This window comes from Balaenoptera acutorostrata, chromosome 9, assembly GCF_949987535.1.
Source record: "Balaenoptera acutorostrata chromosome 9, mBalAcu1.1, whole genome shotgun sequence".
In the NCBI taxonomy this organism is placed as follows: Eukaryota; Metazoa; Chordata; class Mammalia; order Artiodactyla; family Balaenopteridae; genus Balaenoptera; species Balaenoptera acutorostrata.
In genome coordinates, this window is record NC_080072.1 from 26527182 (window position 1) to 26543983 (window position 16802).

General features: G+C 35.8%; 1 protein-coding gene across 4 annotated transcripts in view; it reads right to left on the bottom strand.

Annotated features, from left to right (window-relative positions):
* The window catches only part of HIPK3 (homeodomain interacting protein kinase 3), a 95737-nt gene that overhangs the window by 22441 nt on the left and 56494 nt on the right, over positions 1–16802 (bottom strand). For all 4 annotated transcript variants that reach the window (XM_057552510.1, XM_057552508.1, XM_057552509.1 and 1 more), the window contains exon 3: positions 5333–5456. In XM_057552510.1, the coding sequence (XP_057408493.1) occupies positions 5333–5456 (124 nt within the window). The remainder of the gene's footprint in view (positions 1–5332; positions 5457–16802) is intronic.

Genomic DNA, 16802 nt, shown 5'->3' on the forward strand with positions numbered 1-16802 from the left:
CAGACCAATCACAAGTAATGAAATTGAAACTGTGATTAAAAATCTTCCAACAAACAAAAGTCCAGGACCAGATGGCTTCACAGGTGAATTCTATCAAACGTTTAGAGAAAACCTAACACCCATCCTTCTCAAACTCTTCCAGAAAACTGCAGAGGAAGGAACACTCCCAAACTCATTCTATGAGGCCACCATCACCCTGATACCAAAACCAGACAAAGATACTACAAAAAAAGAAAATTACAGACCAATATCACTGATGAATATACATGCAAAAATCCTCAACAAAATACTAGCAAACAGAATCCAACAACACATTAAAAGGATCATACACCACAATCAAGTGGGATTTATCCCAGGGATACAAGGATTCTTCAGTATACGCAAATCAATCAATGGGATACACCATATTAACAAATTGAAGAATAAAAACCGTATGATCATCTCAATAGATGCAGAAAAAGCCTTTGACAAAATTCAACACCCATTTATGATAAAAACTCTCCAGAAAGTGGGCAGAGAGGGAACCTACCTCAACATAATAAAGGCCATATACAACAAACCCACAGCAAACATCATTCTCAACGGTGAAAAACTGAAAGCATTTCCTCTAAGATCAGGAACGAGACAAGGATGTCCACTCTCACCACTATTATTCAACATAGTTTTGGAAGTCCTAGCCACGGCAATCAGAGAAGAAAAAGAAATAAAAGGAATACAAATTGGAAAAGAAGAAGTAAAACTGTCACTGTTTGCAGATGACATGATACTACACATAGAGAATCCTAAAAATGCCACCAGAAAACTATTAGAGCTAATCAATGAATTTGGTAAAGTTGCAGGACACAAAATTAATGCAGAGAAATCTCTTGCATTCCTATACACTCATGATGAAAAATCTGAAAGAGAAATTATGGAAACACTCCCATTTACCATTGCAACAAAAAGAATAAAATACCTAGAAATAAACCTACCTAGGGAGACAAAAGACCTGTATGCAGAAAACTATAAGACACTGATGAAAGAAATTTAAGATGATACCAACATATGGATGTTCTTGGATTGGAAGAATCAATATTGTGAAAATGACTATACTACCCAAAGCAACCTACAGATTCAATGCAATCCCTATCAAATTACCAATGGCATTTTTTACAGAACTAGAACAAATCATCTTAAAATTTGTATGGAGACACAAAAGACCCTGAATAGCCAAAGCAGTTTTGAGGGGAAAAAACGGAGCTGGAGGAATCAAGATTCCCTGACTTCAGACTATGCTACAAAGCTACGGTAATCAAGACAATATGGTACTGGCACAAAAACAGAAACATAGATCAATGGAACAAGATCGAAAGCCCAGAGATAAACGCACGCACCTATGGTCAACTAATCTATGACAAAGGAGGCAAAGATACACAATGGAGAAAAGACAGTTTCTTCAATAAGTGGTGCTGGGAAAACTGGACAGCTACATGTAAAAGAATGAAATTAGAATACTCCCTAACACCATACACAAAAATAAACTCAAAATGGATTCGAGAACTAAATGTAAGATCGGACACTATAAAACTCTTAGAGGAAAACATAGGAAGAACACTCTTTGACATAAATCACAGCAAGACCTTTTTTGATCCACCTCCTAGAGTAATGGAAATAAAAACAAAAATAAACAAATGGGACCTAATGAAACTTCAAAGCTTTTGCACAGCAAAGGAAACCATAAACAAGACGAAAAGACAACCCTCAGAATGGGAGAAAATATTTGCAAATGAAGCAACTGACAAAGGATTAATCTGCAAAATTTACAAGCAGCTCATGCAGGTCAATATCAAAAAAACAAACAACCCAATCCAAAAATGGGCAGAAGACCTAAACAGACATTTCTCCAAAGAAGATATACAGATTGCCATCAGACACATGAAAGGACACTCAACATCACTTATCATTAGAGAAATGCAAATCAAAAGTACAATGAGGTATCACCTCACACCAGTTAGAATGGGCATCATCAGAAAATCTACAAACAACAAATGCTGGAGAGGGTGTGGAGAAAAGGGAACCCTCTTGCACTACTGGTGGGAATGTAAATTGATACAGCCACTATGGAGAACAATATGGAGGTTCCTTAAAAAACTAAAAATAGAATTACCATATGATCCAGCAATCCCACTACTGGGCATATACCCAGAGAAAACCGTAATTCAAAAAGACACATGCACCCCAATGTTCATTGCAGCACTATTTACAATAGCCAGGTCCTGGAAGCAACCTAAATGCCCATCGACAGACGAATGGATAAAGAAGATGTGGTACATATATACAATGGAATATTACTCAGCCATAAAAAGGAATGAAATTGAGTCATTTGTTGAGACGTGGATGGATCTAGAGACTGTCATACAGAGTGAAGTAAGTCAGAAAGAGAAAAACAAATATCGTATATTAACGCATGTATGTGGAACTTAGAAAAATGGTACAGATTAACCGGTTTGCAGGGCAGAAGTTGAGACACAGATGTAGAGAACAAACGTATGGACACCAAGGGGGGAAAGCCGTGGTGGGGTGGGGATGTGCTGAATTGGGCAATTGGGATTGACATGTATACACTGATGTGTATAAAATTGATGACTGATTAAAAATAAAAAGTTATCACAGGACAAAACGATAAACTAGCATAGGCTGCTGGCTCCTTCCCTAGAACTCAAATTTGGAGACAGAATAACAATGGAGGTTGATGAATCTGAATAACTAATATACAGACTGTGAAAACCCTCTTCAAGCAATAGCAGATTGACAGTGGTAGTAGGGTAGAGGTGGAGTCTGGAAGAGGGCCAGTGCCAGGGAGCTAGGGCAGACTAGGGCAGGGTTCAGCTGGACTCTTTTAGTGTCTTGAAAGTATCATTATCCATGAAGTAGTGTAGAGGTGGTCTACTGCTAATAGCATAGCTTCTAAATTCAGACTGCCCGTGTTAGACTATTGGGCAAGCTTATTAAACTTCCCCACACCTCAGCTTTCTCATCTATAAAACTTCATAGGGTTGTTGTGAACATTAAATGAGTTAAAGTGTTGACAGTTCCAGGCACACAAAAGAGCTCGATAAGTATTAATTAGTAATGTTACTACTATTGCCCACTGTACTGCCACTGTAAGGCAAAAAATAAGTTAAAAAAATAAAATAGCAACAACACCCCAATTGGGTATCCAAGTATATCATGGCAGCTGATGCCCAGAATAGGAAACAGATAACAGACAGAGGCATGCCCTTTCACATCCTAATTAGTTGATCATAATCCAGGGAGTTGAGGAAATTTTATGAAATTCAACCACATAAATAGACTAAAGTAAAAAAACAACCCCAAAAAACCCCACTCGTGAATATTTTAATAGATGCACAAAAGCATTTCAGAGTCCAAAACCAATTTAGGATTTTAAAAAAACCTTAAAATTAGGAATAAAGGGATAGCCCTTATCTTGAAAACAGACATTTATCAAAACCTATACAGCAAGCATCATATTTGAAAATGAGTATGAAGTCCAAGACTAGAACCAAAAAACACATCACTCCTATTCGTTTGCATTCATATATCTTGGAAAATACCTTTTAAAACACTGAATTGATAACTGTGTGGCTATTTATGCTGTATGCTAATAACTTTTTTCAATTACTGCACCCTTTTGGAATTAAAGTAATATACATTCTGAAAATATTGTTGATCTGGATCAGATAACACCTCCCAGTTTAAAAAAAAAAATCTGTTATAGATTTTAGAAAAACTGAGCTTTGGTCAGGACTTTGTGTTAAATTACCATTGTAACGTTTGACAAGTCATTTCATTTTTCCAGGCCTCAGTTTTCTCCTTTATAAATGTGAAGGGGTAGTAACTAGATAATCTGTAGGGTCCTTTTCAGTATCAACATTAGTTGTCCAACACTACAACTGTAAAGTCCAAATCCAGAGTACAATAGCAAACTGACCTTTATATTGCCACTAGATGGTGTCCTGCTCCAGAGTACTATGCATGTCATAAACTGTGGTCCACAAAGCCAAAGGTATATTTCTAGAATTTGACAGGTACCTCAGTACTTCAGCAGCTAAGGGATTATGGGACTCTCCAACTAGATCACTAACTCTTTCAAAACTAGTAACAGTTTGGCACCTGCATCGAAGTTAATGATTGGGTAAAAAGATGAAGGAAGCTAGAATGTACGGAAATTTTTATGGAAGTGGTCTTTTAAGAGGTATGCTGAACATGGAGGGGGAAAGTAGAGAATATTAAAAAAAAACCTGGCCTAAAAGAAATTTTATGGGTAGAAAGTCATTGGAAGAGGATAAGATTAAAGTTAATGATAACATCTAACCTAATAATTAATATTAAATGACTTTTAGGGTCATCTCAGCAACATTTAAGTCACTAAATTAACTACCTCTCATATCCCCTTTTATATAGAAAGCTAAAATCAGGCATTTTGCTACAAGTTATGTGTGCTTTAAAATGTTCTGTTTTCTATTTTTTTCATGTTTAAAAGTTAAATAGTATATCATTTAAATAAAAATACAAGCCAGACAAAATATATGTAACCACTGTTAATTCTGACTAACATTTTCTACTAAAATATGAGTTGAGTATATATCTCTCTAATAAGGGAGATGCTATGAAACTTTCAAATAATAGTGAAGAAGGTAACAATTACCCAAAAAAGAATCTTGATATTAAAAACCAAGTAAATAGCAAACAACATTGTCTAGGAGCTTAGAGAGACTAATGAACACACCTGAAAACTACCATGAAAAGTGTGTAATGAGGTGATTTGCTGGATTCTACTGAGAGTCATTTCAATAATGTTAAGCTAGACTTTTAGCACCACCAAAAACAGCTAAAAATACTAAAGAGGGTTAGGGTGACTGAGGTACTTAAGACCACCAGTAAAGGTTGTTGGTTCAAGACCAGCAGCTATGATGACTTTTATTCCTTGGGAGAGGCTGACATTTCAGCTGTCATCACCCAAGTGATGTCTGTCACCCAAGCAAAGCACTATCATTTAAATGGACACAGTCCAGCCCTTTATATATCTATAATATAAAAATGGTACCAAAAAAATTCTCCCAAAAGGTTTTCAGGCCTGTGGATTATACCCTTGTTTATGAAAACACTTTAAAAATCAAGTTCTGTTTTGAGATCCTGAATTTAAATTCCGTTAGATCCCAGGTTTTGCCAATTTATTCTAAAAAGAGTCTCACATGTATTGTATACCTGGGAAAATGCATTCCTGTAAGTCTATTATTTTTCTTTACATTCTACCAATTCTACTGGGTTATCATGACAGTTCTATTACCTGGTCATACTCCAAGGCTCCTGGGTAGAGAGGCCATCCAAGGAATAATTCTGCAATCACGCATCCCAGTGACCACATGTCTATGGCTTCACAAAATGGCAACCCCAATATAATCTCTGGAGCTCTGAAATTTAAAAAAATAATAATAATCAATCAATCAATCAGAGCAGTTTTCTTTTAAAATTATCCGATTCATTTGATATTCTAAGAGAAGTTTGTAAAATGAGAGCGAAATCATCTACTATTTATAGTAAGTCTTCATTTTTCAGAACTTGTTGAAACCTAGCCATAATCCTGAATTAAACTTCAAGGGGTGCTATGAGTACAACATTGCTATGATAAAATATCTATACTTAATCCGAGCTTTACTAACATGACAGTAAAAAAAGGAAAAGCATAGATCTTGTTTTTGAGACTACAGGAGATTAGAAATAACACACTAGAAAGAGAACTGACAAATTAAAAATACATGCACCATGACACCAACAGAACTTAAAGCCAGACACCGGAATATAAGACCCAAACCAAACAAAACAAAACCCCAAAGGCTAACCATGGATCTAGACGTGGGTATTACTTCAGAAGATAATAATAAAAACTGGGCTATTTGTTATCCAAAACAGATAAGACCAAGTTCAATATATTCAGCCTTAAAAGGCAGAAAAGTACAGGATACATCAAAACAGTTAAAAAAGCATTTTAGCACTTGAAGAGCTTTGATTATTTGGAAAATTATTTCATGAAAGATACAATTCCCCGATAAATTATCTTGCTACTTCACATGACTTTTCCATAAGAAAATTAACATTCTAAGAGTTCTCTAAATCCAAAGTCATACAATCATAGTTATCCTGCACAGTCTCAAACTTACAGAGAAGTTATAAGAACAGTACAATAAATACTTTCTCCTAACGCACTTGAGAGTAATTTGCCAAATAATGGCATGCTTCGTATTTCCTACAAACAAGAATATTCTCCTACATAATCACAATACAATCATCAAAATCAGGAAACAAATACTGATACATCTCCACCATCTAAGCCTTGGACTGCGAGATTGGCCAATTACACTGATAACGTCCTTTATGAAAAAGAATCCAATTCTGAATCATGCACTGCATTTAGCTGTCATATCTCTTTCAGTCTTTTCCAATATGGAATAGTCCCTCAAGTTTTTCCTTGATTGCTATGACCCTGGCATAAGATATTACAGGCCAGTTATTTGTTAAATGTCCCTCAGTATGGGTCTCTCTGATGTTTTCTTGTAATTAGATGAGGGTTATAGATCTTTGGGAGAAATGTTTAAAAAGTGATGGGGTTTTTTTCTCATTATATGCTATCAGGTGGTACAAAATTTTGATTTGCTCCACTACTGATAATATTCACTTTGACTACTTAACATGGTATCTGCTAGATTTCTCCACTATCAAGTTTCTCCTTTCCCCTCTGTAATGAAGTATTTTGTGGAGTTTCAATTTGAGACTGTACAAATAATCCAATTTCAATTTATTCATTTATTTACCTACGTAAGTATAATGGATTCCTATTTTATTCAATGGGTTATAATCCATTACTATAATTACTTATTTTGATGCTCTAATTTTCCCAGACTTGACCAGTCGGAACTCCCTCAATGAGCTATGGGTCCTCATTACTATTGGGATGGCACTGTTCCCAGGATCTCTCAGTGTATATTTTATACAGTTAAAAAAAATAAGCCTTCTGCTAATTTTTTTTAACTGAGAGTGCTGATTGTCACTATCTCCTAATGCGGTGGTTCTCAATCTTGGCTGCACATTACAATCCCTTTGTCCTGGCCACACCCCATACCAATTAAATCAGAAACTCTGGGGATGGGAGGTAGGCATCAGTAGTTTTTAAAGCTCCCCAGGTGATTCCAACACATGGCCAAAGTTGAGAACCAAAGCACTAGACTCAAGTAGTTAAACCCAATGGGAAAACTATTCCATCTCCTCCCTTCAACTCTTCTGATCAGAATAAGTTCAAAGGATAATAAACAAATTGTTTTCTACCATAGATTTGAGATCTGTCCAGTGACTCTCTACTCCTAAACACCTCTGCTATAATTAATACTTAAGATTCAGTAGACTCTTAATGCACAAGTACTTGTAAAAAACAAGTAAGTGTCATGGGGAGATGTTACGAGGCATAAAAGAACCTTAAAACATAGTTATAAAAGGTCTTCATTCTTTTGACGAAATACTTAACTCAGTAAGTGTGTAGATGTACAAACATGAGTTATATTCAGCTATAATCAAATGCTAAACTGTATTGTAGAAAGATAAAAAAATAGGTTACACTAAATTATCAATCTTATATATTCACAATATAGAGATATTATCCTTTTTTGTTCACTATTTTATACGCAGAATGTAGCAGAGAATATGCACTCAGTAAACATTTCTAGGATAAGTCATGCCAACACAGGTTGATTCACACAAAGGAAAGAAAGCATCAGTGTGAAATGTGGGTTTGAACTAGGCCTCAAAGAATAGAAGTCTAGGCAGAAAGAAAGAGAAATGGACACAAGAGTTTATAAAGGGTATATACTAATCTGTACTTTAAAAGGTTCAAAGCAAAAGGCAGCCTGTTTCAAAAGTATGGAGTAAATGAGATTCACTAGTGATACTTAATCATGTACTAATTTGAATCCTAAAGACTTATTAATAAGACTGAGCTATAGCTGCGTATAAGAGCTTTATGATTATTTTGAAATAATTAATATAAAAAATTCATGGGAAAAAAAAAAATTCATGGGACTTGAAATTGGCTACTGTAGAAAACTTCAACACTGCATTTGGTAATGAAAGAAAATTAACAAAATGATAGTATCTAGGATATTCAACTTAAAGAGACCAAAATTATTTGAAATCTGGTTAACAATTAAGAAGAGTTTCTGTCAACTAGACAAAGAGTGATGAATTCCTTCTGCCATTTGTTACCATTTAATGAATGAGCCAAGTTTCTAGTTGACAGTGACAAGAATATAGAGTTATCTTTTCAAACTCTTGACTAGGAATTGTATAAAACCACTTCAAATAAAAATCTAAGATTCAAAAGTTGTATTTATGGAAGCAAACTCAACTTTCTCATTTTAAAAAATGAAAGAATTTTAACTGCAAGTTTTATACAAATTCATTATGTATTATTGCATCAGTTTAAATCCTCTGAGAAGCAGATAAGATGTGCAAGAAAGTTCTTGGGGAAAATGTCTCTGAAAGATACACAGGGAGAGGAAGAAGGAATAGGTGAAGAGAGCCTCAGACCTTGAGCAGTTCTGACACCTGTGAAAGAGGTGCAAAGGAAGAACTGGGTGGAAAGAACCTCCAACAGGAGTGCTGTTAAGAGAAAATCTTGGCAGGGTCAATGGGGAGTCCCCAGGCAAAAATTATCTGCTAGGCTAGTTCCCCAACAAACTAGAACAGCGCAGCTCTAGGACCCCCACTGTGTTTGGTCACTGGCTGAGAGCAGCCCAGCAGCAAAGGGGCCTCTCCGAGCACTGATGCATTACCTAAAGGCACAACAGCTGGAGGCTGTCAGTTAACCGCCCTTCACAGGAGGTTCTCTTGAAGTGGATCCGAATGGCACAATTCCAAGGCTGCCACAACTATCTTCCCAAAAGCTTTTGTATTTTATTTTATAATACTACATATCATAAAGAAAATGTAATAAATTCCTTTACCAAGTCTGAGTCAAATGTGCCTAAATTCTCTCCAGTTTACCGTGGCATGCCATAAAACATTATATTTTCTATATGTATCATCACATGTAAAAAGGTGGGAAAGCAATACCGTTAAGCATTTACAGTCTAGATGAAAACTGCCAGAGCTGTCAGAGCTCTGCTGGCCAGTCTTACAATACAATAAACTTTTAAAATCAAATTATGCACTAAAGAATAATATATCCATCTGTCAGTAATGAATAATGCTTAGTTTTCTGGTTGTATCTTAATTGGCTCTCAAATTATTCCTCTGGGCTAAATATACTTTTGTATATAAATGACCACAGCAGAAATTCTGATTTATGGACCACTCTTAAAAATAAATCTTTTGTTCTACACCTAAAGGAAATTCTTCTACTTCTTTTCTCATCTAACTTAACTCCCCTCTGAGCACCTATAATGTGGTGGTGCTAAGGATATAGCAGGGAACAGATATCATTTGTACTTCTGTAGACAGGCAAGGCACACATTAAACATGTCCACTGGACCGAGAGTATAACTAAACCTGTTGTTCACCACTCTATAAATAATAACTCACAATTAGAAGGCAAGTGTCAAATCCACAAACCAACTCAAAAATTTAGGTTATATGGTAACAAAGGCAATCTACATATAAAATGCCATGTTTCCTTTTTTTGCTATATGACTTTAATAAAATTTATCAATATTCATTAAGACCAAATCCTTTTTTTACTTTTCTAAAACCTTGAAACACTGATATAACATACAGGTAAAGTGGGGAAGCTAAAAAAAAATTTTTTTAAGTGGGTAAACTGAACTCTGAATGGTTTGTGGGTCTTTTGCTAGAGAACTCAAAAAGAATGTTAGCAGTAGATGGTTCAATTAAGAACACAGTGAAATACCATCACTCAGAAAAGAAGATAACTATTAATGGCATTACTTTATTTCATTTTTATTTACTTTTTTAAGCTGAAAATTCAATTACTGGCAGAGAAACCCAGCCGTGTTAGGAAAAGGGATGTCTCAGTTCAGGAACTCAATATGTCAAGTTCTAGGAACAATTATATTCTTATAAGAGAAAGATGCCCTGGGTTATCCCTGCAAATGCCATTAAACTATGAACTCATGTGATGATTTCATGGCCATCAAGAAAACAGTGATCATAATATGACTCCTAACTTATTTTTTCAAATACAGAGAATATAATGCTTAGGCCAACTTGATTATTTAGTCTGCCTAACGTTTCTCATTAAAGTTAATCAACTAGCGTAATGCTGATATATTTCAGTTTCTTGAGAATCTAGTGACAGAACCCAGGTCTGGTCAAGTCTAGGACACTGATCAAATAATTTCTGAAATGACAAAACGAAGGGCCAGATTCTGATGATTCTGTCAGAAATGTCACTCAGTAAAAATGAAAGGTACAGCTATCCAGACTTCTCTTGATGATACTCCTCTACATACAAGTGTATAGCTACATGCTTCTCTCTATTTTTGACAATAAGAAGATACCAGAGAAATGCAGCACAAACTTGGAAAAGGTAAATAAATGGTAAATTCAATAAAGATAAAAATAATAAAATTAGAACAGTCTTCTCTTGAGGTAGGTGATGCAGAAGGCATTTCTTATAATAACAGTTTTATTAAGACATAATTCACATACCATACAATTCACCCATTCAAATGGTACAATCAATGATTTTTAGTATATTCACAGAATTATGCAACCATTACTGCAATCAATTTTAGAACATTTTCATCACCATCAAAAGAAACCCTATATCCATGACCAGTCACTCCCCATTTCTCCCAAACTCCTCCATCTCTAGGCTACCACAAATCTACTTTGTCACTTTAGATCTCTCTTTTTTTTGTCTCTTTTTTGTCTTTTTTGTCTCTTTAGATCTGCCTGTTCTGGACATGTCATACAAATGGAATGGCACAACATGTGATCTCTCATTTGGGGGTCAACCACAGGTCATGGGTAAATTCTGGGGTAAAAACATTCATAAGAATGTTTTGCTACAGTGGTACTTAAAAATCTCTGCAGAATGTTCTGGGAGGACAAATCTTGGGAGTCTGGTAAGGAAGCACTGACTTCAAATAATGCAAATCATCTAAATAGAGCTAGATTTTAAACACTCAACAGACACCTAGCAATCCCTCTAATAGCAAGTAATTTACCTGAGCCTTAGTATTTTCATTTTTAAAATGGGGTTTTACTGATGTAGCGTGCTCTGAAAATTATCCAAAGGACTAAGTAAAAGAATCTATGTAAAATGTAAAACATTATATACATTCTCTTAATTTATTCATACTCCCACTGTCCTAGTTCACACCTCCTCTCTTCTCAAACCATCACCTCCTCCCTCATCCTCACTCCTGACTCCTGTCCTTGCATCCAACTTTACTGGGGGCAGGGGGGGATTTGAAAGAAACTTCCACATTCTCGCCACCACATCTACTAGCCCACTTGCATCTGTCAGTGCTTCTATCTAAGGCACCCATGCTCACTTACTGAAGTACATCACTCCACCAATTTCCCACTCTCTCTCATCACCAACCTCTCTCTCCCTCTCCCTCCTTCTCTCTACATATATATATATATATATATATATATATAATGATATCCCATATCTCCCATTTTGAAAAAAAAAAAAGAAAAAGAAAAAACTTTCTTGTTTATATACTCTCCTTCAGCCATCACCCGTTTCTCTATGCCCCCTTACACCAGTCCTTCTTGAAAGCACTGTTAAGAAAAGCTGCCTCCAATTCTGCCCCTTTCTTGAACTCACTCTAATCAGGCTTTCATTTCCCCATCATTCCACCAAAATAGCTCTTGTCAAAGTCACCATCAGCCATTGCATTGCCACATCCTTGATTTATTTGACTTGCAGCATTTGACACAGTTGATTGTGCTCTCCTGCTTTAAACAGTATGCAACTGACTGCCAGGACACCACTCTGCTCTCCTCTTTACCTCACCTGCAGTCCCTTCTCAGATTCCTTTCCAGTTCCATCGTATTTCCACAACCTTTAAATTCTGGGGTGCCCCAAGGCTCAGTCTTTGGATGCCTATCTTCTCTAACTACATTCATTTCCCTTAGGTGATCTCATCCAATCACACAGTTTTAAATACCACCTCTATTCTTAAAACCCAAATGTGTATCTCCAACCCAGACTTCTCTCCCCAACTCCAGACTTACGTATCCAACTGTCTACTCAACATCTCTTACTGAGTGTCTACTAGATATCTCAAACCGAACATGTTCAAAACATGTTCATAATTCCCTCCAACCCACTCCTCCTCCAGCCTTCCCCACCTCAGGAATGACAACTCTATCCTCCCAGTTTCTCAGGCCCATAATTTGTGCGAGAATCAAATTTGACTCTCCTCTTTCTCTCACTTCCTGCATTTATCGGCAAATCCCATTGACTTTATCTGCAAAATAGATCCAGAATTTGACCATTCTGCTTTACCTTTACTGCTACAACCCCAGTCCAAGCCACCAGCATCTCTCGTTGCACGCTCCCCAACTGTTCTTGCTTCTGCCCCGTCCTCTACCATCTACTCTCAACTTAGCAGCCAGAGTGATCCATTTAGTACACAAGTCAGACCGCATCACTCTTCTCCTCAAAACCTCCCAAGAGCTTCTTCCCATCTCACAGTAAAGTCAAGTTCCTCACAATGGCCTCCAAGGTCATACGTGATTCAGCCCGCAGCTGTATCTAGTATTTCCCACCATTATCTCATTTGTTTGCTCTCATCCACCTACACTGGCTTCCTTACTGTCTCTAACCATAGTTGCTGCCTCAAAACCTTTACATTTATCTAGAAGAAGGTTCCAGGCAGAGGGAACAGCAGGACTTGATCCCCTCACTCTTAGTTTGTGTTTCTGCCCAAAGATCTTATTAGAAAGGCTTTCCCTGACCACCTTAAACAGAAGGGTAAGCCCCCACCAGCACATATACTTATCTCTCCTCCTTTATCCTGCTTTAGTGTTCTCTATAGCACTTGCCACCAACTGATATATATGTTTGCTTATTATCTGTTTTCCCCTCCCCCAGTAAATATAAAACCCATGAGGGAAAGAACTTTAATTCTTTCAATGCTATATTCCCAGCACTGAGAACATTGTCTGGCATATAGTAGGCATTTACTCATTAATTTGTTCACTGAATTGATCAACCAGTGGAAGCTGTCAGAGTTCTGCTGTGAATAGCTTTGTTAACTCAAACACATGAGCCAAACAAGTATAGACCAAGAGACTTTTTTTACATGCTAGCCACTTTACATTTGGGACAGTTGAATTGTTTTGACTATTAAATAAAAATCAACACCATTTCCTGAGTTTTAACAATGGCCAGGCATCACAGAAGTAACTTTTAACACATTAGCTCATTTAAATAAAATGTTCTAAAAACAGATTTCAGCATTGTTGTTCTGTTCCGAGATCAAAAATGCTGGTAAACAAAATGTTCCACGTAAAACAGAAGAACCCCTCAACTGAGTACAGTCAGGCCACAAAATCATGAGAAATAATAAATCGTTTTTGAAGCAACTAAGTTTTGGAGTTGTCACACAGCAACAGATAACTGAATCACTACCCGAAGTTACCCAGAAAGTGATGGAAATGAGATTTCAAATGCCTTATTCCAAAAGCTTTTCTCTATACCATACCATCTCAATTATAAAATCTTGTAACCGAAAGAAACACAGAAAGCCAAACTAACAGAAAATCTAGAAATTGACACCGAACGTATTTTTTAACAATTCAATTAAAGTTATGTTCTAGTTTTATTTTCCACAGAATAAGAAAATACTAACTGACCTATATTTTCTAATAGTTCTGTGCCTTTTTTGAGGCTAACTGGTCTTTAGCTTTCTAGGACAATCAAAGTATTTCACTGCCATTTTTTAAACCTACTTTTCATTCTGTGTAAATCCTTTAAAATAAATATAATAACAGCAGTAACATCAAGCAGTTACCTAGCACTATGAACCAGGCAATGCTCTAAGCACTTTATAAACATTAACCCATTTGATATTCATACCAATCCTTTTAATAGATAAAGAAACAGACACAAGGATAAGCAACTTGCCTAAGGGTCATACAGCTAGTGTGACAAGCAGCTGGGATTTAAAGCCAGGTATTATGGCTTCAGGATCCATGCTTTAACTACTACGTGTTAAAATAAATAATTCCTAGGATTACTAAAACTATCAGACTTTTATCTTACTAGAAGTCCTCCCACTCAGATGCTATACTTATCATTAATGTGTTCTTTTCTCTTTCAACATATCACCTTTGATTTTTAGACTAACCGGGAAATGTGAGATATACACTTATGTTAAAAGAACTGTAGTTGACATTTTACTAAGTCCTTTTCCTGATCTTTAAGCATTTACTCATCTTAACCATAAATAATCTTCCATGTTAAATACACAGACATCTGCTGGATACTTCTCAGTTAAAATACGGCTCTTATTTTGGCAGATACTGTGGTTCCAAAAGATGACTACAACAACCTTTTACAAAAGCAATAAGGAAATGAGTTCAATAGTAGATGTGACCATCCAGTAGGTGTGATTACTAATAAATATAACGTCAGGTACTCAATAAATTCTTACAAGGCAAAGCCCTTAGCAAAAGACAGCAAAGACCTAAAGTGGTTATAAAATGCAGGCACTAATAAACACGTGTTTATACAAGCACAGCAAATCTAGCAAAGGATACACACCCAAGTTTTATCAGCAATTATCTCTGAGGAATCAACCTGGAAAGGAGAGAGAAGTATACATTTCCATAATACTTGTTACTAAAACAAGCATCTCATACAATACAACAAAAGACCAATGTTTAAAATTTTTCAGTCACCTAAATCTTACAGGAATTTCGTGTTTTCTTCTAATATTATTACCATCAAACTACATAATCAGTGTTAACTCAATTTTTTTATTTCCTTTTATTCCCAGGAACAATTTCCTACTGAGAATCTCTGACGCTGGGAGGGAAGGAATACTGGAAGTATCCCTGAGAGGCTCTACACTGTCTGCAGGGGCTATCACGAAGGAGACTCCTCTAAGTACAGCAGGGGAACTGGAATACCTCCAAGAATCTTCCAAATCATAATGCAACTACAATTTATGAAAATATGAAAGAACATTTGTACAACTGGAACTTTAAAGAAGGATGACTTAAAATATACTAGGGAGTTTACTTCCAGCTTAATCAGCACTTGTTTAAATATCCTGCAGAATGGTACTTTTTTAAAGCAACCAACAAAACTTCAACACTCTCAGAAAGGCGAATAAATTTCAAAAGAGCCAATCAATCACTTCTAGAAATATTTTCTTTTTGAAGTCACGAGTGTTTACCATGATAAGAAACTTGTTGCTGTAGGCAGTAACAACGCTACAGAATACTGGATATTCGCACAGATTGCTTTTATGACTGTAACTGCAACTATTCATTAACGTGTTCAAATGTAATCAAAGTACAGGCTCTTAGAATAGACACTCATTCAAACGTAGCTTGAGTCATAGACTAAAAATACCACAATTAAAAATATCCTAATTGCAAGGCCACTTAATCTTTTAAGTATGCTGCACAATGATCCAGATCAAAGCGCCTCCAGATCAAAGCGCCAAGTACAAAGAACTGCAGTAATAATAAATATCTTCAAAATCTATTAAATGTAAAACCTGAGAGGTAGAGGATAGGTGATAGCAAAGATTTAATAGTCATTACCAGTATGCTAAATGTATCGCTTAGAGCCCAACACCGAAAAGATGTATACATCAATAATTTGCACATCTATGACTGATCAATAGCTAATATTTTGTAAAGGTAGGAGTCAGAAATTTATTTCGTTTACAGACAGCCCTATTTATTTTATGTTTTATCTACCAAGAACAGTTGCAAGATCTCAAAATTCCATCTTACGGAAGAGAAAACGGAGGAAATTGTTATTAACATATATCAAGAGAGAGAAGCTTGGTAGGGGAATATGAAAAGTATCTGGAAAATAAAGGAAAAACATGTCAGCAACTGAGGTTGAAAGTGTCTGTTTTTTATATATTGGTTTATATGCTACTGGATGTAGAAAAGTCAATGTCTAATTATCACAGATCATATAAATGGACTATATTATTAATATTTTACATCTGCATTGCATTTGTATTTTACAACCCTTTCAAATATTTTATTCTATGAGGTAATAAGACAAATGCTGTAATCTTTATTCTACAGGTGATTAGGAGGGAAGTACAAAACAATACAGGATTTCTCAAATTTATTTGACCATGAGATATATTTAAAATCATAATGTATCATCAGTAGATGCCAACAGAAGTTCATAATCTATACAGTGTATTTAAACTAAACCAGACAAAAAAAATTATTTAATTGCAATAAATGACTCAATTCTGCAAAATTACTGAAAATAACAAAAATGTTTATTGAGCTCTAGTGAGGAATCAGATTCTGTGCTAAGTGTTTTATATTCATTATCTCATTAAATTCTAACAAAATCCTCTGAGGTGGGTACTGTATTATCCCACTGTAGCCAAGAGGAAACTAAAGCACAGAAGTAACTTTCCAAGTTCTCTCAGCAAGTGGGAGGGCTTATAAACAAACCTACACAGTCTCAGTGAAAATCCAAGCTCCTCAACACCATGTAGATAGATCATTTTATTTTATGAACTATTGCAAATGCGTTATTTAATCATAAGACCACATACCTATGCATTACCAAGCAGGTAGAT